We start from the raw sequence: 25,428 nt of genomic DNA, 5'->3' as shown, positions 1-25,428 counted from the left end.
CTGAGTAAAATAAAACACTCCCACTTTAAATCCTTTCCCTATAATCCACTGTAAGCAGTCATATCCATTGGTGTGTTGACTATTGCTTGCATAAGCTGTATTTAACCTAGATTATTGTTTTCCACTTTTTTGAGGGGGAGTAAATTCTGTCACTCCCATTAACGTTGATTTTTTCTGTAAATATGCAGGCGAGAATATCTGTTTATGTTTACTTTTTAAGTAAAGATAATTTCAATTAAAAATTTCTTTTTACGTCTTTTTACCAAACTCAGAGTCAGTCCACTGTTTGGTCAATAGCAGTTACAACAACTATATGTGATCATATGATAAAGCCAGAATTTCTGAATTCTAAACAGGTTTCTCTTTTCCAGGGTGTTTCTAAGAAACTCTTTCTCCAAAATACAGTTGCCAATAGACTCACAGTCTGTAAGACCAAAAGGAAATATTGTGGTCATCCAGTCAAACCATCTTTGACCAGATGTCATATGGGTCCCTGGAATTTTTATCTGAAGCAGAGTGTAGCTTTTAGAAATCCTCCAATTTTTATTAAAATATTTCCAGCAATGGAGAGTTTCCAGAAGGAAAAAGGTTGCATTGGTATAGAAAGTATTCATAACCTGTAATCATGAAGAATCACATTTATATTAGCCCTTTTGAAACTTTTTTTTTATCGTAACAGAAGACAAAGTAGAGATAGCTCATAAAGCTCATAAAACAATGAGCTTTATGAGCTTTCAAGTGACATAAACATAGATAACAGAAATTTTGGCAAGACTATACAGACCACACTGCAACCTTATGTGCACGGTCTGACTGGAGACTGAAAAGCTTTGGTATATACAACTGGAAAGTCTGTCTCATAAGTGAGAGCCTTGGAAATAATGCTCATTGTTTTATTTTTCTCAATTTTTAATATGAAGAGCATTGTGAATTATGAGCATTGAGAAATGAATCCATAACTAAGTGACTGCTCTTGGCGCGTTTCTTATGTCAGAATGTGCACAAGGACTGTCAGGGAGCTACCAAGTCAAGATGTTGCTCATGCTTCACTCAGGGCTTTAAAATAAAGCAAAGCAGTAACCAGCAGGTTCATTAATCAGGCATCACTCCAGCTTTTATGTGGTCTGATTTGCAGAAATTGAGAGATACTACCTCGCTGGAAGCACTGTCAGCAGTTCTTGAGGTGTGGGAATAGTACTTCAGTTGAAACATTTGCTTTTCTTTAGCTTACTGGATGTAGGAAAGGAAACTTTTTCATTTGCCGGGCAGTTGGACTGCAATGTTTCCTCAGGCTGGCTGCATGTGTCTTTCATGGGTAGCTTTGCAGATTATTTCAGAAGGTGATGATGATGTTTAAGAGCGGCAATAATCAGTATTTTCACAGCAGCAAGCTTCACTGCCAGCTGCAAGACTGGAATTCAGGACAGATAGAACTGTGCTAAAGCTTGGGTCACACACAGAGAAAAAGAAAGATTAAACCAGCAATGGCTTGAAGGGCACAGAATGTTTCCTATTATTATTATTATTTTTTTTTCTTCACTACAACTTGTTCTGGAAGAGGCAATGCTAATGAGTCTCTTCTCTTGATCTGAGAGGTAGATCAGAGACATACAAGTTGGCCATGAAAAGAACAGGAATATTCCTCAATTTGTGGCACAAAGGATCTGAAATGCCAAAGAACTAGTGACATAGAATGGTGTAAAACATATCATGGATATTTCCAAAAAGAGCAAAACTCTTGTTTTTTTATTTAGTGTTTCAAAACTTTGAAAATGAATCTTGAGATATGTACTTTTTCCCCAGTTTTGAATTCTAAATATTTTAAGTATATGCTAGGAAAAGGGTAGGTGAAGGGAGGGAGGAAGGGAGGAAGGAGGAAAGAAAGGGAGAAAGGGAGAAGGAAGAAAAGAAGGAAAGAAGGAAAGAGGTGGTGGTTTCATCTTTTGTAGAGGGCAACAATATTGTACAGGGATGATTTCAATGGGATTTTGGTCAATGAAGAGACTACTCAGGTAAAACACCCTCTATTTGCTTTGGCAAGACTGGTGGACTGGTATGCCACTGATGGATATCACTTAATTATGGAATATTTCTACTACCGCAGAAATTCTCAGTGGATTTGCTAAACTGCTGTCGTTTTTATCTGTGACAATACAATCTATGGCAAACCCTTGACCAAATCTGCACCTTTGGAATTACACTGGTGTTTTTGAATTTGACTCAGTGGGAGACTTGTCTTCCTAAAGGTCATTTAGTAAATGATTTAAAGCCATCTGAAATTAGCACATGCAGATATCTGAAGTACTTACATCATTTATAATGAGTTGTATGACTGGCCTAAGGAAAGAAAAAATCCATCAAAAATTTATACTTTATATATATATATGTAAACCATCATGGCTACAGTAATATAAACATAAACCTCAATATATTTCAACTGCCAGATGTTAAACTCCAAAGCTAATTAAGGTTAGAGAGCTTGAAGTTTTATTCCCTTGTGGATACTGGGTTCAGCATCAGCCTTTCAGTTTATTAAGAAGATACAATTGTAGGCCTAATTAGATGAAGCTGCAACATATCAGTTTACATTTGGAGTGATGTTAATTCTAATCTTCACAACGTACTGAAATTCTAGATTATTATACTGTTTCACATCTAGATACACTAGCATTGTACGTAGTGGTGTAAGCAGAAAGTTAGGTACTGTACCTAACAGACCTATCAGTTATAGTGTTTTTTGTTTTTATTCTTAAAATCTGTGTTCCCTTGTAGCTCTTGAGTTGTTATGAGGTGAACTGTCTGACCTGGGGTCATAAATGATAAAGCACCTTGTATAAGCATGAGAGTTGCTTTCAAGCTGGTGCAGCAAAGAGTTTTCCTGACTTCTCCAAGGCTGAGTTACCTTAGAAACAGAACCAGAAGTATCTGAGCTGACTAGGGCACTTCCAGTCCTAAGAAGAGAAAAATCCCCAGCTGCTTGAGATTCACTTTGCCTAGGACAGCTGGTGCTGCTGCTGGAAGCCACAAAGCTCCCTAGGACTTACTCTCAGCACTGCCTCAAAGCTGCCTTGTGATGTGCATTGTGCAATTTTAAGCTCCTTGCTGGTAGAGCGTGGAAGAGGAGAGTGTGTTGGAGGTCATGGTCATGTTCCCTCAGCAACTGCTACAGTCACACCTGTGAACGTAATATCTGCTGAGACTTCCCCAAGGAGAGATAATGTGGGTCTTTTTGCCTCTGCCACTGTCGTTGTTCCCTGCCTTTCCAGCGGGACATGAGTTCTGGCCACAGACACTGAGCTTCTCCAAGATTGAAGTATGGTGCCACTCCTACCAGCAGGGCCATCTGGTAATAAACTCCCTTGAGGCCAGGACTGTGCAGTGCCACTTCTAGCCAGGCTGTGCCACTTTCTCTTGTGTTGCTTCCCTGTGTATTCCCCAGGTCTTGTTCCTGAAGCATGCAGAAGACTTTGCTGCCACACACAGTTGGAGGCAGAGTTGTGTTGACATATGTGAAGAACTCTGAGGTCTGGAGATGGGTAGGGTGCAGAAGAAAGGCAGTGGGTGTTTCGGATCTGTTTGCATGCACAGCTGTGCATCAGTGTACTTCATAGTTGTGGAAGTATGCCTGTAGTGCTATAATGGATTACTCGTATGTTGCAAAGTAGGTAGAAGCCACTTACTGCCTCACGTTTCTGTAGCTATAAGATGGAAAAACATGCATTGAATTTCGGCTTTGTTCCACAGGTCAGACCACTGTAGCTTTCCCTACTGCTGTGCAAGATGTGTTTCTTTGGGTTTAAGTAGTAATCTCATGTGTTCTCTGCTGCCTTCTTTTCTTGCCTGCTTTTCCTTTCTCTATCCAACTTGTCTTAACATCTGCTTCTGTTTTTTTTTTTTTTTTTTTTTTTTAGATTATGTGTAGCATAATTATGACAACTGCTTTGATTGTGGATTGTCACTGACCCTTGCTGAAGAAGCATATTGTCAATCAGCAAGAATTCATCACTTAGCACTGCTGGATTCATTGACTTTTTATCCAACTTTAGACCCCTGCAGTTCGTGAAATGACATCTGCAATAATTTTCCATGCTTCTGACCTATGTCAATAGCTCCTTTATCCAACTGTCTTCATCTGTTTTTATGTGCAAATTGGCTGCTGCTACTGCAAGTCAGAGAATACTGATAGGTTAGGAAAATAGCCTACTGTTCAATTACTTAAAAAATACGCAATTCCTCTTAAGCAGAGTAATCCAACTATGGGAGTCTCACTTTCCTGACTCTGCATGTGGGCAAGAGGAGTTGTGCCAGCAGTCTTAAACATCCCCGCTGCATTGTCGAGTAACAGCTTGGGTCTCACTTGTTCCACAGCCAGGTTATGTCCCTTGGATATTAGTATATCCTCCAATATTCTTTGATTTCTTGTCTTCAATTTAATGTGAAATGCAAATGGACAGTATTGTCAAATGGTATGTTTAAATATAGCGTGTGTCACAGAAAACATGATGATGGCACACCTAAGATATATATCTGACTGTTTTTGCTACCTGTGAGCAGTAGGAACAATTTTTCTCTTATGGCCTGGTACGGGCCAAGCATAATCTCATTTTCTGCCTGTGAGAGTACCAGGCTCACTCCTGTCCTTTTTCAGCCTGGAGTTTATTCAAATGTCAGTGTTCAGAGTTTTAAGTGTGTGAAGGATGAGGTGTGCCAGGTGCAGCCTGAGACTATCCCTACAGAGAGGCAGGATGCTCATCTGGGGCAATTCCTTCTGTAGTCAAGTTCTAAGTGAAAGTGCTGGAATACTGTCCAGCTTTCTACATAACTGTTGCACCTTTTGCTCATCCAACCTGACTCCATGCAGATTCATTGCTTGCTCAATGATACTTTATACATTCCCTACTTGATTTTTTTCTGTTTTTCTTTCTCTTTAATCTATACTGTTCATGTGGCAGAATGATGTGGTGAATTATGGCAGTATGAGAAATAAAGCCATGATTATGTTTGGGATTGGGACCTTCAGCAACTCTTTTTCACAGACTAAAGACCCACACCTTCATGTTTAACTCTGCAACATAAAAATAATAGATTTTGTTATGAAATGCATATATTACCTCAGAGTTAGGGTGCTTTTTCCTTGTGCATTTTTTTCCTCAAAATACAAAGGAGTATGCCTTCAACTTGCTTGTAACTTCTGCTTTTTGATAATAACATTTTCACATGTTGGACTTCACGTATTTTTAATCAATTTAAAAATATTTATTCAAGTAGACACCCTCATCACATATATGAAAAACAAAGTAAATGCTGTTTCACAAGCTTGTCTGGTGTTTTTACTTTAAAAATCATAGTGCTTTGATAAATGGGCGGATTTATTAATTTTTTTCAGCATGTGATATTTTTCCCTTTGTTTTTCAAACTTTTTGTCATAACTTATTACAGTGGAGATCTTAGTAGCGTTCTTATATGGGGCTACTTTTTCAATGAATGAAAAAGTAATACTTTGAATAAATGAAAGTGAAAATAGTTTTGTTTCACATAGAGATAATATTTCAGTATATTCTTTAGCATTTAAAGAGGATAAAAGAGTGGCGTGCTAGAATGAGCTCAGAGCAGCTTTTATTCTATAGCATTGTTTTATGAAGGTCTGTGAAGAGTAACTGCATCATGTACAGAACAAGCTTGTGAGTGCTGAAGTGAGAAGACTGGAAATGATGATTGTTTTTTTAAATAGTTTGGTCTCCAATCTGGCTTGGCTTTGATTTCTAGACATTCAGGAAATGGAACTTTTGAAGCTGAAGTCAATGGGAAAATGTACACTGTTCCCCCTCAGTAAGTGTGACTTTATGGAAATGTTAAAATGCACCTCATTGTTCGCATAGAGTCTCTTTTTGGCAAGAGGTGGGAATCTGTATAATCAATTACTCCAGAGATTTTCCTTCAAGGCCTATAGGTTAAAAAGTGTGGATGCTTTTTTAAAGAAAATATTTTTATACAAATGAGCTCTTTTCATACAGAATCAAAGAAATACAGTATATACCAGACATTCACAGTGATATGTGCATGAATACCCATAAAATACTCAAAGGAGATACTAAAATAACTGCTGAGTTTTGACCTGGTCGTCATTAATATAATCCAGTCATTGTATAATTTAGCTTAGACTGAAGACTATTGGCAAGTTTTTCTCTTCGCTTTTTTAGAGAAAATAAACAAACTTTAGGATTCAGTGGAGTAAAGTGTTATATTTCTCTAGCAGTGGTATTTTCTGTAAAGTACACTTTATTCATTGGCTTCTCAAATGAGAATATGGGTTTCCTGGGATGTTTTAAATTATACTGTAGGTGAGTGTATCAGTGTATACTCAGTATAAAACAATTACTAAGCAGCTTCCAACAGAAAGTGTTTGCTAAAAATATTACAGACAAGGCTATACTTGGGAATGTGATCAAAGATACTATGTTGTTTTGGGTCACTCTGTCAAGCATTCTGTCTCCCTCAAGACAGTTCACAGTTGCTGTCTGTGAATGGTCATTTTGACTTCCCTCTTCCACTTACATGGATATCCAGAGACGCCCAAGATGAGCCCTCCTTGCATCATATCCATCATTATGGTGCTACCTGTGTTATTCCCCACGCATTCCCATGCAGACATGCTATTTGCTTTTCCCTCTATTTGAACAAAATCAAATGACTATTTTATTTATAGTAATTTTATGAATACATTAAATTGTTGCTAGGTCTTGCATGAAGACAAGCAGTTACGTTTCTTTTTCTGGGTTTGGGTCTGAACATGCATGCTGCACAGCTCTTCTGCAAAATTACTCACTCTCTCATACGTTTTCCCTAATGTTTCTAGGAGCTGAGGAAATAGGAATTATGGAAAACATCCAGAATGTATTAGGGGCAGGGCCTGCGACAAATACATATTCTGAAGAACAGTCCAATTTTTGGTAAAAGGTGGTAAATAAGATCCTAAAAATATCAGTCCATCACTCAAAAGCTAACCATTAGCTATGCTACTGGCTTGCACATTAACTCGGTTGATACAAGCTATTGTACAAATACAGCGTGTACACAAATACGAACATATATGGATATACAGAGTTCCTTATGTGTCAAGTGATTGTTCCAATAAACTGGAATTGCACAGTGAGGCAATGTTTGTGATTTCTTGAACTAAAGAACTGTCTGATAATTGTCATTAATGTCATTTTGGATAAAGGGAAAAAAGAGGAAAGGAATTGATTTTTTTTGTTTGTTTGTTTGTTTTGAGGCATCAATATAAGGTTGTATCAGTCTCCATATGCACTATGATGCCTTTACATTCAGTCTTTTTAATGATCAGCAGATATTTGCAGCTGAATATGGAGTAAATAAATTGACAAAACATATTTTCACAGTGAATTGTAAAGAATTTTGTGATTTGTCTTGTCAGGAAAACCCCTCTTGTTCCGCCATATAGAAATGGTATTAACTTGTGTGGGTGATGCTACCTCCTGGAATATTTCACACTCCTCTGGCCCCATTTACAAAAGGAAGGTTTTTTTCATAGTTCTCACAGTTGCTGTGAGTACTTCTCAGAGGAGCTTAGATGCAGAGGAGTCCCTAATGCCAAACTAAATGCCTTGTGTCTCTGACTCACAGGCCATAATAGCAGTGTTGGTGACTACCTTCTTCCATTGATGCTTGTGCACCTGAGTCAGTCTGCAGTGGTAGAAAGTTTAATTCTCTTCTGCTATCTCATTGTTTTTAATTTGTGGATCTTTTCACAATTGTATCAGATCCTCAGATTGTGTTGGTGGTTGGCCTTTGTAACTCCTCTCTTCAGACTCAGATATGGATGAGTTTTCATAATGAGTTAACATACATGTCATGGTGTGCTCTGTATGCTTGTAGCTTGTGTCACTTTGAAATCTGTTGACTTAAACAGTTTTGTCTGTAATTTTTAAAGATGGGGTAACATGCTCATGTGACTCATTCAGTCAGCTAAAGGATGAGTCAAGGTGACAATAAATACTCATTCAGCATAGAAATCTTGGGACCTCTCCTTCAGCTGAAAATGTTTCTAGCACTGACAGTCAAATCTCACGATAAGGCTTGGAAGGTGGATCTGTGTAAGCTCTGAAAAACAATTTTTTTCAGACCTGTTTGCTTATTCAGACTTGTTGAAGCTTTTTAGTTATTGACTGTTAAATATTAGTAATAAAAGAAGAGAGGCCCATGGTCTAAGGCAAACCAGGCAGATACTGAGTTAGAAATCAAGTGGTACTTAAGATGCTCTCAGCTGGCTTTGGATGCATTGGGAGGGATGGACTACCTGCAGGAAGTAAACTGAAGAAAAACAAGTTTCTTTTGCAAGGGTCCAGTGTACATTAGCAGCAGGTGACAAGGAAGTAAGGTTCATTAAAGGTCAGTTATAAGATTTTTTTTCACGTAGGAGAGATTCACTTAAGAGGAATAGTGAACCCATTTTAAAGCTGTCTCATCAGTCTTAAGACAGTGCTTACCAAAGTCTTCTGGTTCTTCCTCTTTTGTCCTCTGGCCAGCTACACTCTACATCTCACAGGCCTCCAGTCATCAAATTCCTAAGACTGATTAGCTGCCCACTTCTGTTGAACAACAGAATGTTGAATAACCTCTAAGAGGTGTTGTAAGATCTGATGGGGACGGTCAGCTCTCAGATTCTTGAGAGGGTGTCCACCAAGATGGATTTCAACTTGAGCTGAAAGAGGAGCAGAATCTTTCTTTGAAGCAGAAAAGGATTTATAATTGTTACAAGAAGACTAGAGAAATGGATTTCTGTGTGAATGTTTTGTGATAGTCCTGTATTCTTAAACTGGACAACTTCTCTGGAAGAACAGTCTTAACCCTAAAGTTAATTCTCGAGAGGAGAAAAAAATAAATTCCTCTTTCTAAAGAAAATAATCAAAACCATATGTTAGGGGTGATAGAGGTGAAGGTGGTATGGATCTCAAGCAAAATTTCTGGACCTGTGTCCACTATTTTCATAGTGGACCTACGTCTCTTTAAGGACCCCATGATTTGAAGCTGAATTGTGAATGCATGGTGGGGATTAGCTTGCATACAGAAAATGTTAATACCATCTCTGACACGTGACAAAGAGAAATATCTAAACTGAAAGTAAATTTCTTTTATATGTATGTGTGTGTGCATACACAGGTATTCATAAACAGCAGAAGTTAAAGGTGCAGAGTTGGGTGCTAGGAGGAAATGGCTGTCTTGCTTGGGGAGAGCTGAATTGAATTTTTATAGTTATATCCCATGAAACAATTCAGCAGAAATATGAGCTGTCAGGAAGCTAGATGAGTGTAAATATAACCTAGGTTTCTCTGTGAATAGTTATACTATTTACATTTATAGAAACTAACTCCTATTTAGACTAGCTAATGCAGAAATGACTGCAGAGTCCGATCTACTCTAAGGTTGATATCACTTTCAGTGTCGCCCTTTCTGAGTGTGTGATGAATCTATGAAGAACAATCAGATAGACAAGAATATGATTTTCAGAACTAGGTTTTTAACCCTTATTTTTGCTTTCTCGTTTCAAGCACTTTTTGTTGATGTCATTTAATTTGCCCTTGTGCTCAATACCCACCTCTTTCTCCCTGTACTAGTAGCTCAAATAAAGTTCCAGAGCACCTGGCTGAGAGAATCCTGACAAAGAGTCGCTCTACTAAAAATACAGTTTAATTCACTCCAAGTGGTGAAGATGATCTAGATATTGGTTAAGCACAACATTTGAATATTTTACTGGAAGTTTTTATTTTCAGGGCTTACCTGAAAAAAGAAAACTATCAGAAACTCAGCTAATTTCTCATTGCAATGTACTGTTATGCTTTGTAAAAATAATTGGTTTTATAAATTTGAAAAAGGTTCAATTCTAATAATGAAAAATAATATAATAATAGCATACAAAAGATGATCGCCAATGAAATCTTTCTAGCAGGGGATTTAAGTAATTTTTCAAGGAGATTTGTAGCACTAACTAAATTGGACATATTCCCTAGTGAACCATATGCCAAGGTGAGCTGTGCATTCCCACTGCCAAAATGAACTCTTTAACATGAAATATATCTTGGACGATGGTAATGGGAAACTTCCCAAGATTTCACACATTTCTTGATAATCTCCATGGAACCCTAACACTTACCAAATGTTTTCCTGGTTGGCAGGTGGAGTGGATACAACAGCAGGTGGTTAAAAGAAGGATAAAGAGGGATTATAAACCTGGAGGTACCCAATCCACTTATTTCAATGATCCCAAGTGGCCAAGCATGTGGTACATGGTAAGTACATAAAGAGTCATTGGCTTTGTTTCATGCCAGCATTTAGTTGTCTGCTGTGATATTTTGAAACAGGGAAAAATACTGTGTTCAGAAGAAGCAAACTTCCTTTTTGTATGTAACTAATGAAGGTCTGTAAACTCCTTGCAAGTATTACAAGAATTCCCAGTGGGCCATGCAATAGGAAACTTTTATTAATGCATTCATTCATGAATGCTTCCTATTGCAAGATGTCTTGGGAATTACTTATTAGAGGATAAACTTTCAGCAGTGAGAAGGGAAGGAACTTAGCCACAATCTGTGAGAGCGGTGAAACCACTTGTTTTCAATGTGCCTAATTCACTGTCTCAAACATTAATGTGACACAAATGTCTTGTGTCCTGAAAAAGGAGAAAAGAGCCCAGAACTCTGCTCAATGTTATAATTACACTCTTTTTAGTAATGAACAATTGCATTGTTAAAATAAATGGATTATTTGTGCTGTTTTGCATCTGACATGAGTTGTGTGTTTTCAGAGCAAACTTTTTTTTTTTAACTTTTTGCCTGGTAGTCACAGTTAAAGCCTGCAGTGAAACTTCTTTAGTCATTATGTTTTTTAAAATGTCTTCATTTTGCCCAGGAATGAACAAATAAAATATCCTATATTTAGTTCAAGAAAGTTGGGGGGTAACAAGTTATGCAATTGCCTCTAGCTGACACCTTCCCATTTACATTGTTGTGGACTTGAACCCTTTCCCTGCTGTTTTGTTGTTGTAGTTCTAAGTCCTTGCATCTTGTTTTTTCACTACGTCAACACCGGCAGCAGGACACTCAGAAGGTTTATGACTTGATAGATTTAATTGCTTCAGACAGGGAGGAAATTATGCCTTTCTGGCAACAATATTAAGGATAATTTTCCTGTAAGTAGACATTGTCTTTTCAGACTTTTTGTTAATTCCAAAGCATTAGTTTATTATTTTATGTGAATAAATAAGTTTGTCCTAACACAGCGTAACAAATATTTTAAATCATTTTTATATTCATTTCATTCTGACTTGGAGTTCATTGTTGCATGCATTAAAAAAATAAAAATAAATAAATAAAATAATAGGGAAAGTAGGGTTACAGCAATTTGCAGCTAACTCTAAATAGGTGCTCTTAATAAATGCAGATAGCCAGAAATCCTCATCTTCAAGTATATTTCACACATGAGCATGTCACCAGCCAAAAAGTATAGTAGCTTTGCTTTTCAGTTTCCAGAACTCCAGTATTTTAATAAGAGGCAAAGTAATAACTTCAATTCCAAAACTCCTCTCATTTTTATTAAAGAACTGTACTATTGACTCATCTTTTCCCATGGAAAAGTGGTTCCATCATAATTTTTCTGAACTATTGGAGATTGCAGTGTTTGAGGCAGTATCTATCCTACATTTCTATCCTACAGTAGAAATTCATTTTTTTAATTGCTGCATTGTGTTGATACAGCAGAGGGTTTTTTAAGCAGTTCATTGTCCACCTTGAAAACAGCTTTTATTCAAAATATAATACTTCTCAGAAGTTCTTTGTGAAAGCTGTATAATTTTGTGTAATTGGATCATGGCAGGACTTTTTTCCAGTTGATTTTAATGTGTGTACTTGTTATCTTTAATACATGTGTTTATTCAGTCTACTTATCCTATAAATATGTACATAAGGTGACAGACAGATTTCAATAAATGGCAGTAGATTGTAACAGTGTCCTCTCAATTTTTTTTCTCTCTTTTTTTATTTTATTTATTTTATTTTTTATTTTTTAGCTTTTTCAATTAAAACTAGAAAATAGCAAAAAAGCAGTGATTTAACCTTAGGTAGCCTGCTGTTATTGTTACATACTTTCAACTCTGTGTTTGAATAGAAAGAAACAAATTTCAAGAAAATAATAGTAGTGAGCAAAAGCCCACCAGTATGTTTTACAGTAGTTTATGTAATTTCTCCTTCATGTTCCTGGATTTGCATGCAAGTTTTTTAGTGTCAACATAGGTTTTTAATGGAATTGAATTAGCTTGCTTGTTTGGTTGGTTTGTTTCGTTTCAGATTAGTAATAGGTGCTTATCACAGTTGCCTGTAATTTTGTTCAGGAAGGTAGTAGTTTTTAATTAATCAGTTGTGTTGCCTACCAATATTGCTTCATGGCTTCCTCACTGTTGTCAGCCTATCAAGGAAAACCTGCTAGGACAACAAGCGATCTGTACCGCTGGTCATGTACAACTTTCAGAATATTTTCATTTCTGTACCTGAAAAAAAGGTATCCTCATATACAGGCTGTCTGGGGAGGCACTGTCCCTGGCTGATTGCATTTACCTCTGTTGAATAACTCTTGTATATTTGCAATATCTTTAGTGGTAGTGGTTTGATGACATTTTGTTAAGAGCGATCAGGAAGTCTTAGTGCATACATTATTGCAGCAGAGAGACTAGCTAAAAATATGTGAATGAGTTGACTTCAGGACTGACTTGGGTCATTACCAGATATCCTCATATGACTGCATTTGTGATTGTAACCATAGCTACTTTTGTTAATCCTATTTATCTTTATAAGTTGGGGAAAATAAGGGAATTTCAGGTTAGTTAAAGGTTTCAGTCACTGTTATGTCAGAAGGGGGTTATTAGGTTGCTGGCAGCAGACATGTTATTGAGAAAGTAATAAGGTATTATCATGTACAGGTTTGCATTTTGGTTAATAAGTAACTTGGTTGTGGTTAAGATTGATACCTTTGGCCGTTGAACTGGTATAATCTCTAACAGAGCTGTAAATGTAGTTCAGATTTGTTGACACAAGACCTTTTATTCAAAGACTTTGTCAAACAAAATCTGATTAATGTTCTTCTCCCCCATCTTCATCTTCACAAGTACTTTGCCTTGTAATTTTAATAGTCCAGATTAGAAATAATACATTTTTGTTTGTGTGAGATCCATGGCAAGAAGTTACAAAGGTGATTCAGGCCTTCTCTCTGTTTTGGGTCATCACAAAGGTTAAAAGTATCTCTCAAGATCTATTCTGTAAACAAATTGAAAGGTATTTTTTATTGCTCTATTTTTCTCCATTTACTCTAAACACATTCCTAGAAAGAGTAGAGAGATTACAAAAATAGATATTTAACACTTTACAGCTCAGTAGAAGCCAAAGCAGACAGAGTTTCCAGAGCCACTCATCACCTAAACATGTATGTTTGTACTTTTTCATTGCTAGAGGATTTTCTATTGAGAAATTACTGTTTCCATTGCTTTCTAATACCCAGGTAAAGACAATTTTCGTATGTCTTTGCTCACTCAAAGCAATGAAAGCTGGAAAAAAAAAAAAAAAAAAAAAAAAGGCACCTGCTTGATCATGACCCCTGATTTTTCGGGCATCCGTATTTAAAGGGTAAAAGAGAATCTTTTTATAGATCAAGTAACACGTGAAACTTCACATAAGAGCCACTGTTCAAATACTGTTTGAAAATGACCTACAGGCTTGGGTCCAGCTTGCTTAGGACTGATAGCAAAGAAATAAAATCAAAGGGAAGGAAGCTCCTTAGTTAACATCCCTTTCCAAATATTGAGTCAGGAGAAAGCTAAATCCTGCATGACATCCCCAGACCTCAGCTATCTACATACCATCATGTTCTACTAAATGTCTTCTCTTTCACTGGTGTTGACAAAATAGTCTGTTTGTCAATAACTGGATGGACTATAAACAATCCGTTTGCATAACTGAAAAAGGTCGAAGTCAACCCTAAAATCCTACTGCTATCTGAAACCATTTTACTTAACTTGTAGTAACAGCAAACAATGTCTTTGGAATGACTAAGAGGACTTTGTGCCTAACCAATGTCACCATTCCTGCCAGTTGGTTTAATGAGTTTCCTCATCTTGCTTGCATAGAGAAATGGTCATAAAAAGTGAAGAAGGTGAAGATAAATATATATATTTGGGAAGATATGGTTAATAAAACCAATTTTTACTCACTTTTAAAGAAATTTACTAGACTTCAATCACAAGACTGATTGCTGACTGTTTCTTTTTGCCTCCTGCTTCAGAAAAGGTTGGTAATGGTCAGTGAAGCTGGAGTTATATGGACATACAAGAGGTGCTTTCTGCAGCTGCAGTCTAGCTCTGCTGTTATGCTGGGCCTCTTTGCATAGTTTTGTAAAATAGAATGTAAAGAGGAGAATTTAATTTAGCCATTGTTTATTTTTTAATAAGCCATTGTTAGACTACAAAGACACAGACCATGTCTTTGCAGTTAGTTCAGACAGGAACAAGTATTTTTCAACTGATTGAGTTTAATCCTCTCCAGTACTGTTATCATCCCTTCTATTGTTAGTAATAACTGCTAATCTGACAGGATTCTCCAATTTAGAGAATAATTTTTCACTTCCTACCAGGTTCTTTCTACTCTGTATGTCCTAGTTACTGCTGGACAGGAATTGAATGTATTATAGGGTATTTTTGTAGAACTGAGAATTTTTACAGGAAGAGAGGTACAATGTTTTGAGATGTGAGGCTGGAGGGAGATGCACTGTTCTCTAGAGCACATAAGAATAAATACGATAGTTAAAGTTTAGAAGCCAAATGTTTTCTTATGATTGGATGCCGCTGAAGAGGAAATGTGTATCCAGAGGTTACTCCTCATATCTGGAGAAGTCATGGCACTGTCAGAGAGAACCAGTGCAAACCTGGAAAGCCAATTGCAGTAAATCACTGGGGTAAGATTGTATTCCTCTGAGAAACTACAGCATAAGATAACTGACCTACCCACAGAAGTAAATAATACAACTTTAAAAATGCTGTTATGCTTAAAGAAGCTAGCTGTGGTCCCTAAAATTCATACTTAGGGATCATAGTGAAAATTTATGTAACAGTGAGCCTTACCTAATAGCCTAGGTAATAGCTGACAATATTACTATTGCTGTAAACCACAACAAGGAGTGGAACATATGAACTTGCCTGCCAGCTTCTCAGATAGAAAATGAGCTAGATAGTCACATTCATAAGGTGCTTGGAATGGAGGAAGAAGCACACCACTTACTATGTATGTAAACACTGTCTTTTCATCGCCATTGCTAAACACATTCCAAACTAATATTAAGTACAATTAAAAATATTATCGATGGAAAACTCCAATTTTGCTTTATATAAACCTAAGGTCCACAGTGATGTCAGCTCACCGTCTTTCTTAAATCTTTTTAAGGTCAATTTTTGCTGTGCATTTCTCCAAACTAAGTCCTTCCTCTTCTGAAAAATCTTTTATTATTTTTTTTTTCTGAATCTCTTCCCTGTTATCAACTTTTATTTTCTTTTCGCATACATTCCTCATTATTCTTTCTTTCTAAACAAAAAACATGCTTTGTGAGTTGGTGAAACACCAAATGCTGAAAGCAGAGAACCTAATAGTCCTTCATTTGGAACCCAGAAGAAGGACTTTGTAAAACTGCACTGTACTTCTCTATAGTGTAGTTTTCTCTGAAAGAGGGAATAAAACAGAAATGCACTGTCAGATGCTAATTTGCATGGCCTTTTTTAAAAACAGAAAACAAAAAATAAAAAAAAAAAAGAAAAAAGTATTATTTTAAATTGTTATGTTTATTTAAAGTAAATTAAAATCCATTAGATATAATGCAATTTCGTTACTGAAAAAGCCTATTTTTTTATATTAAAAATAAAAATGCTAGTGATAGAAATCTGTAAATACAAAACAAAGATATAACTCCTGAATGTACTGCTTCTCCAAATGGTTATATTCTGACTTAACTCTGTGGGCTTTAGGAAGAGCATTCCCAGTTTCCAAAACTGAACTGAAAGGACAAACAGATGCACAAATTTTACTGTGAATGACAAGTTGGTAAATAAAGAGAAACAGCATATGGTCACATGGCTAGCACTGGAAGCAGTTTTTAAAGGGAACATCAGTGCTGGAACTGGGTGTTGTTAAATGCACTGAGTTGCTGAGTTTAACTTATCTCCCAGTATGTTTCAGTCACGATTTTATACCTGCACAAAAAGATTTTTGGTGCAGACAGATTAAATGTCATTTATACCATAACTGAGAGCAGTCTATGCATTCCGACGAGCTCTCTAATAGTGGCATCTGGAGCTGGCTGCCTTCAGCTCTGATGCTGAAAGCAAAACCCAGGTAAAGTTGCTACTTTTCACTTTCAACAAGGACACTGAAGTGAGCATTGCTGTTAGATTTGGTGAAGGAACTGGCAAACCCAGCTTTATTGCTTCAGGAAGCTCTTCTAGTGTGCCACATCAGCAGATTGTAGCAGTCCTGCTATATTTGTGAGCAACCAGGTGACTTACTCTAGCATCCACAGGAAGGGACAGACAGTTCTGCTCTGGTGCTATGTAGCACCAGACTCTAGAAGACAGCCAGAATAGGGCTACTAAACCTTTACCACCAGTGAGTAGTGTGAATCATAAGGTCCTGCAGCTCTGAAATAACTTGTGGGAGAAAAGTTAGACAAGCTAGTTGCTTTCTCTACGCTGCTGTTGCTGTCTGTGAGGAGTTGGCTTGTCTTGTGTCTCTCTCCCAACTCCAAGTGCAAGTGGCAGAGCTGAGGATTTTATGATCCTGGCCTGGCCCTTAATGAGGTCAGCTAAGGCAAGTGGGATTGTGGAAGGAGACAGAGGGGGACAAAAGAGGGAGTGACAAGAGCCTGAGTGGGCTGGAGGGAGGTGGAGTGAGAAGGAGAGGTCACACAGTCCAAGTGCAAGTCCAGGCACAGAGGAAACAGAATCTGGGACAGATTTTCACCTGCCACATGGTAACACCACAACAAATGAATACATATCATCCGCCTTTACTACCTCCTAACAATTTATTTCAGACCAACCTATGCAAGGCATTGGCAGCTAAGGAAAAACCTCACTGTCTTCTTACTGTTTTCCAAAAGATTATTCTCTCTTTCTTTCTGTCTGTGCAGTTGATGCCAATCATTGTTCTTTATTAGGTGGCATGAAATATTTCTAAGTTTTGTGCATATTTTGTAACTTGGTTGGGTTTTTGCATGTGCTTTTTGTATTATTTTTTTTATTACACAAGAACATCAAACCCTTCGTTTTTCAGAATGTTAAGAAGACAATCATCCATGACATAGCTTCAGTGAAAGTGGTAGTAGAAAGAATCAAACTTCCTGTCAAAATATTACCTTGCAAATCTGTGTATGAAAACATACCTCTTGTTCTCTGTGGACAGGCTAAAACTAATAGTGTAAGGTCATGCAATACACAGTTTCACCTAAATTCATTTCCTCTTGGAAAACAGCAGCATACTTTGGGTAGTCAGAAAGCAGAAGAAATGATTTTATCCTTATCTACTGAAGAAAATACATATTATTAATGCAACTACTTTAGCAAGATTGACAAATATCTAATGACAGAAAGAACGGATAGGCTACTTGATCTGTTCTTTTGGGACATGCAGTTGTGACTTCAAGGTAAGCAACCTTGTAAATGGCCAGGAAACATGAAATGAAAGTCAGCACTGTTCAGGGATTGTGCCAGTATTTTCGCTGAACCAAGAAGCAGAAATACAGAATACAGAAATAATTTCCATACGTGTTTTGGAAGAGCTTTTCCCAGGTGTCAAAGGTTTGGTAATAAATCATATAGCAATAGCACACATTTCTCTGCCTATTTACTACAGTGATTTTATCTTCAGAGGGATAGTATCCACTTTTATTTTATCTTTCAAGAATTTATTTAAAATATTTTTTTTCTGAGTAGCAACCAAGCCACATTAAGAAACTGCAGGTACTTTTCTGTGTAATCCTCTTCTGTGAAATACCATTTCTGTAGAATGCTACATTTTTCTCAACTGCTTTTTACAGGGTTCTTTCTACAACTAATGAGGAAATGGTAGTATCACAAAATCTGTGCTGAAGTTCTAGTGAGACATAATATCTCTCTTTAGCTGTAGTTCAAAATAAAACAGCTAACAATAAATGACATGTAAGATTAAGTGGACAGAAAATTGCTAACATTAACAACTGCAAAATGTGTTATATTGGGGTGCAATTTGGTATGCTTAAGGTTTTGTCTCTCTTAGCTCTTCAACAGAAAAAAAATATTCCTGTAAATTTGTAGATATGTATTTATCTCAAAGCACATTTATTTATTTATTTATTTGTTTCAAAGGTGAAGGAATTTGTCTGTTACTTTCCAAGAACAACTACTTAGTTATCCATCCACTTTTAATTTTTGTTTTTGTATTGTTTTTGTTTTTTGATCAAAATCAAGTAATCAATAACAAAACAGAAGGAGCACAACAATTTATTTTGTTGTTCCATAAAAAATGGAAGAGGGAATTTCATTAACTGTATAAAATGCTGTCTTGCCTCAAACAATTTATGTATTTTGCTTATGATGAGCTTGCTAAAAAAGCAGGTACTTCAGGAAAAGTATTGATAAATATGATGTATATTTAATATGTTATAGCTTTTTACACATAAAGAATGCTATACAAACATCAGGAACTCCAAAGCGACCAGAATTGCATAGCCAGGGTGTACAAATCAATGCTGAAGCTTGACTGCCTGTCTTGTTATCCAATTGTTACAGAACAAACAGTTGTGATGTGCTCAGTTCACTCTCATCAGAAACAAAGTTGTAACCTATAAAAGTTGTATACATTTCTAATACAAATAGTAGCTATATTGCTGTCCGGGAACAGGAAATTAGTATTTTGCTTCTATATAACAATTCCCTAACCATTCTGTACCCAAGCAAGTATCTATGTAGCATATCTCTCCTTTACTAAGAAAAGATAGGAGAACTACTGTTCAGCTTTCAACGATATTAGGTCTCAAACCATTCATGAAATACCATTATTCCTCTTTTTTAATGAAAACTAATGCCATTTGACTCAGGATACCATCAGAAAATGTGCCCTAACCTCTCTTTCCATGTATCACACAAGCAAATGTTTTGACTAAGGTTACAAATATGCAGAGGACCTTAATTCTTGCTGACTCTAAGGCTCCCTTTTCAACCACATTTAAAAATAAAAATAAAAAATAATCAAATACGGTGAGAAACACTCTCTTCAAGAGTGTGTTCTACATCACTTCAGGGGATGCAGGACATCCTTGGCATTGTCTGCAGGTGCTTCTTATGTCAAAAAATCTGTGGCATGTTACAGCTGTTGTTCAAGCTCTGTGAAGAGGATTTTCATCTAGCTAAAGAAGAAACAAGTAGCATAGGAGAGTAACTCTAATGGCACCATTTTGGAGAGAAGTCCAGCACAATGCAGTCCAGCAAATGGGAAAGGTCCTTAGTGTATTTTAAATATGGATTTGGTGAAAGCTAACCTAAACTAAGTGATCATTTTGAACTCAGACATTGCATACAGGTGAGCGTGTCGGCACAAGTTCCCAGTTCTCCTCAAAGAGGTAGGACTTTTTGGAAAATAAGCTGATTCTGAGGATAGAAGCAACTTGGACAATATCTGTCCTTCGTCTTTTGCTATGGAGGTTATAAATTGTGTGAAAACTTAAAGACTGGCTGTTTCAAAATATTTCTAGCAAATGGCAGAAATTCATGGTAGCCAGAGGGAGGAAATGTGCGAAAGGGAAGAACCTTATGCAGCCCCAGGGGGTACAAGTGTGAATCTTTTATGGTGTTGATACCACTTTTGTCTTAACCTTTCTATTCCATTAGAACTCACTAACTCATGACTAACATTTTGATGTGAATTTCCAACAGAACAAGGAAATTATTTCCAGTTTTGAAAGCAATTCAAAATTACATTAAATCCAAATATTATAAGCACAGAAGCCTAAGTAGAGTAAAATATAAATATACATAAGAGACTACATCTTAAATATACAGTGTGGTTTTCTTCTGTGTGTCTTTAGGACAAGACAGTTTATTAATGAACAGTAAACTACTGCTTGGAAGATAAAGTTTTGTTTTTATGAATATCAAATCATGGCAAAAGAATATATTGGGGAACCAGAGAACTCATTTAGAGAAAAATACAATTTTAAGCAAAGAAAAAAATGTTCCTGAGGTTATGAAGAGGTTGAATAGCTTCCCTTTTGTTCAACTTCCATGTATCTCTCCACATTTAATGTTGAATCAGGAGACTTTTTTTCCTTATAAGTCTCTGGTCTGTCCACAAGTAGGTTGCAAAGGAAGCTTTCAGACACAGTGTTTCAATGAACAGCCCCATATCATGGGCTTTATATGATACCAGCTGCTGCAACACTGAAATCTATCTATCTTTGATTAACTAAGGCCCTATCTACACGAATTGCAATGTAGATAGAGGAATTAATACAGCCTACTTAACAAGTCTTATAGCCTTTACAATTGCAAAGGAATCAGTCTGCACACAGAAAATGTGATTCTGAAAGAACGCCCCAAATTCTTGTAGCCCACTCACCTCCTTCCTCAGAAAACTTCCTCAGTGACCTGAAGATGAAATTTTTCTAGACACCGAAGACAGCCTCAAGGTTTAATTTCTCATGAAGAATCATAGAATCATAGAATTGCTTGGGTTTGAAAGGACCTAAAAAATCATCCAATGCCAACCAAACCCCTTGCCATCGGCAGGGATAACACCCACTAATCAGGCTGACCAAGGCCCCATCCAACCTGGCCTTACACACTTCCAGGGATGAGGCATCCACAGCTTCACTGGGGTAACCTGTTCCAGTTCCTCACTACCCTTACAGTGAGGGTCATAATGTCTAATCTAAATCTAATCTCTTTTAGTCTAAGACTAGTCCTTCTTGTCCTGTCATTATCTACTGAGTAGAGTCCCTGTCCATCCTTTTTATGAGATCCCTTTCAGTATTAAAAGGCTACAGTGAAGTTGCCCCAGAGCATTCTCTTCTCCAGGCTGAAGAGCCCCATCTCTCTGTCTTTCTTTATAAGAGAGGTGCTCCAACCCTCTGATGATCATTACATCCTAATATCTACAGTCTCTTTGCCCCAGCTTCTCAACCATGCCCCCATGCCTTGCTTCATCTCTTATGAACAAACCCAGGAGAAGTAGTGTAGAAGACAGCAAAGAAATCAAAGAAAAGGGAGTGGGACTATCTTTGTTGATGGTATTGAGAAGTTAGATTCCTTCAACTTCCTTGATGATCACAACATTCTTGATTTCGATTTCATGTTAGGTGTATTTGCTATCCTGGTATGGTTTTCCTTCTTTTAAAGCAGTCTCATGTAGTTTCTATCTGCTCTCATTCTAGAGTGGTGATAAAATACTACTTATATATATATATGTTGTGAAAGTGAAAGAATTGTTTTGTTTTATGTGTCTGTCCTTTGAAAATATTTGCCCAAACATAGCATAACATTGACCTTCCCTTTGGTTAAAAGGGAAGTTGCATTGTACTGACCAAGTGAGAAAAAACAGAAATCTAAATGTTTTCTGTCTTTTACCCTTGCTCACATTGGACTTGCAGCCTGTTTTTACTATGTCTGCCTGCTTGTTCTTTAATATTCAAAAGTTTGAAGTATTGACCACACTGTATGAAACAGCTGATCTTGTTTGGGACTTAAGACATAGCCCAAGATCATGTTATACATTATGTAAGGTATTGCCACCAAAACATCTTGAGCACTACTTCAGTAGATATTTTCAATGAATGAATCTGCAAGAGTAGCCAAAACCACTTTGTAAGCTTGTTTTGTTACTTCGCCAAGCCCTAGAAAAGCCTTAGATTGTCTCAACATTTGAAAGTCTCACACACACACTTAAGATTTATCCCACAATCTAAAAGGAAAAATAAACCTGAGGCTGAGCCATTCATCTTCTTTTGTTGCTTAACATGTAGAAGTTTTATGTGAGTGTGATGGTGAATGAAACAAGTTGTGACCCATGTTGCTTCCATAGAGGCACTGAACAGTGAAGATCTGATGGAGTGACACTGTGTAGAAAGGACGGGAACAATTTACATGTCTGTATATATGTTTTGATTAAAATAAATAAATAAAATCTAAGTCATCACCATTTTTGTTTCTAGACAGTTGTGAACAGGGGTGCTACATTATTTGATTGAAATGAGAAAGTTCAGATTAAAGTAAGCATGGAATGACAGCCTTGAGCATGTTTCTCCCCACTTTCTCTTTCCATAGAAGCACTATGAATGCAGTCATGCTACATCGAGTTGTTCATTTGCCTTGAAAGATCTTGTCTTTATTATAGATAACACAACAATCACATACACTGGCATTTTTCTGTTTTAATATGGTCTGTATCCAGGCAGAGAGGTGCTTTTGGATTAACATTTATCCAGAAGTAATAAAAAATGTTTTTTTTTAATTTGTCTCCTCATAATCTAAAGGCCAAATGGGCTAAAAAAGCAAAATATCACCTCATTTGAATGTGTCATATAAATTATCTTTTAAAATTATTGCTTTACATATTTAATGAAATACTGAAGATCATTTTATTCACAGTAATTAATGTTTCTGAGAGTATTTAGAATTGTTTAGGATATGCATATATTTAAAGCAGCATCTAATTTTAGACAACAAAACTCCATCTCCAAGTATTTGAGGGCAGTTAAATGGCAGAAAAAGGTTCTTTTGTCCCAGACCCTAATTCCTACTGAGGTTTCTGTGAAGTTCCTGACACATTGTTGCTCTAGTCTCATAGCAGCCAGCGTCGGGATCTGAACTACTTTGGTTAATTCATTTCACAGATAGGGCAGAGGATTATCAAGATCATTTAGTTTGACTAACAGTTGCTGCAACTGGTAATCTACAATCACAAGCTAAGAATTTTTGAGCTGTGGAAGGCTTTCAGTGATACATACATATATTAGATTAAAGATTGCATTTGTACAAGAGTCACACTAGTAAGAGCATTGTGTTAATGATTAACTATTAAAATAGCTTACACTTTGTAGATGGATATTTCTCTTATTCTGTACTTGTTAGGCTGTCCTCCATAATAGCTTATAGGAGCATCCCCCTTCAAAAACTTCTTCCATGTTGAGTTACTTGCATGCTGCAATCAAGTCATGTCTTTACCCTCTCTTAGATAAGATAAATACATTGAGCTTGTTAAGAATCGTTGTAAACTTTTTTTCCTGTACTTGGTTCAGAAAACAAGCAGCAAGGACTAATTGCTCATTTTATAAGAGCATCCTTTTTGAAACATTAATACTAGACACATGCACATGTCACTCCAGGAACAGCCTCTGTCAGTTACTGTCATTTAAAAAAATACATTGACCCACTTTTCTTGCTATCCCACTGCTTAACCATCAAAGGATAATACATGGTTTCATAGAACATCTTCTTGAAGTTACAGTCTACCTTACTCCTTATATTCTTTTCACTATTACTCTGCTTCCAGACACTTTCTCTCTTTTCATTACTTGCACTCTTGGTCCTCCATGCTTAACTGCATGATTTCATATATATAAAATTATATTACAAACACATGGTTTAAATAAGTTCACCTTCACAAATAATCCAAATTACACTGGCTATATGACCATCATCACTTCTCACTCCACATCTGTGTCATCAGAAAAGCATGCTGTAGAAGTATGTAACTTCATCTTTCCTATACTACATGGTAGTATACATGGTAGCCTCTTAAAATTTAAGACTTAATAATTGCACATGGTTGCTAATGCTTTCTTAAACAAAATGGGTTTAACTATAACTGCGTGCAAAGAAGGGCAACAAAGCTGGTGAAGGATCTAGAGAACAAGTCTTAGAAGGAGCAGCTGAGGGAGCTGGAGTCATTTAACCTGGAGAAAAGTAGGCTCAGGGGAGCCTTATTGTGCTTCACAATTGCCTTAAAGGAGGTTGCAGCAAGGTGGGGATTGGGCTCTTCTCATGAGCACCAAGTGATGAGATGAAGGGAAATTTTCAAGTTGCGCCAGGGAGGTTTAGGTTGGATATTAGGAGAAATTCCTTTACTGAAAGAGTTGTGAGGCATTAGAACGGGCTGCCATTGAAATGGTCAGGTCACTATCCCTGGAGGTCTTCAAGAAATGTGTAGATGTAGAACTTAGTAGCATAATTTATTGTTGGACTTGACAGGACTAGGTTAAAAGTTGGACTAGAGGATCTTAGAGGTCTTTTCCAGCCTGAATGATTCTGTGTCTGTAAAGTCATCATATGGCTTCAAAGTACAAACTGACATGTCAAGCCCTCTGCTAACTTGCTTATGAGTGGCTATGTTATTAAAAGCTTACAGATTAATGCTACGTCTCTCATGGATCCAAATAACTCATTACACTTCTAAGTAAATAAAAATATTCTTGTAGCTGCCTCATGCATTTACATGATAGAACATAATAGCTGAAAAAAATAATTAGTTTTTAGGAGGTATGTTATATTTCCCTGAGAATTCCCCCATTTAGTTGAAAGACTTCATGAAGCTTTGTGAATTGTGTTGGGCACACATTCATGTCAAAATAGTATTTGACAATACTATTGGAAAAGAAGATATATTTACAACAGAGATAAGAAAATTGGGAAAGCTGAGATTCAGAAAGCCAAAAGACAGGAATTACAGAAGAGACTGATAGAGAGAGTAGAAATGACAAGGGAGAATGCAAACTGGGAGCCATGAAGAGTGTTTTGTAGCTGAAATACGAGGAAAAGTGATGGATGCAGAATTGTCAACAATCACAACATTAACAACTCTTACCTTTAGTTATATCTGTTTGCATATTGTTCTCACTTGCAGTGCTCTTACCATAGTTTTCCTTATTGTTTTCTGTGTGTGTGCCATCTGCCCATCTGCAAATTTCCTGTTTGTTTGTTTGTTTTGCTTTGCGTTTTTGTTTTGTTTTGTTTTGTTTGAGGTACCTGCAAATGGTAAGGCAGTTATCATTGACAGGTGCTGCATTTCAAAGCTGAGACGTGGCCTACACACAGACTCTGTAAGCCTGACAGTAATGGATGAGATTTTCTTCCCATTTCCAGTTAGACCAATTACATTTTCTAGTCCTTGATGTACATAAAAGCTGCTTATACCGAGCTTGTATGTTCTCCTAGTATCAGTTTAAAATTAACTTCTCAGTTCAATTTGCATCATTCCACGTACTCAATTACTTTATCTGCAGCTGGGGGAACTTCCTTCATAGTAGTGCTGCAGTAAACAGAATCTATCTGTCTTTAGTGATAAAGATGAGTGTTTAGCT

The 25,428-nt window shown here is 36.8% G+C and overlaps 1 protein-coding gene across 2 annotated transcripts in view; it reads left to right on the top strand.

Annotated features, from left to right (window-relative positions):
• PCSK5 (proprotein convertase subtilisin/kexin type 5) overlaps nt 1-25,428 on the top strand; it is a 256,873-nt gene that overhangs the window by 35,756 nt on the left and 195,689 nt on the right. For both annotated transcript variants that reach the window (XM_084504938.1, XM_084504939.1), the window contains exon 3: nt 10,194-10,307. In XM_084504938.1, coding sequence (XP_084361064.1) covers nt 10,194-10,307 — 114 coding nt within the window. The remainder of the gene's footprint in view (nt 1-10,193; nt 10,308-25,428) is intronic.

Source organism: Aythya ferina, assembly GCF_964211825.1.
Source record: "Aythya ferina genome assembly, chromosome: Z".
In the NCBI taxonomy this organism is placed as follows: Eukaryota; Metazoa; Chordata; class Aves; order Anseriformes; family Anatidae; genus Aythya; species Aythya ferina.
The sequence above is the reverse complement of the archived record's forward strand: the minus strand, read 5'-3'. Positions and strand labels throughout refer to the sequence as shown.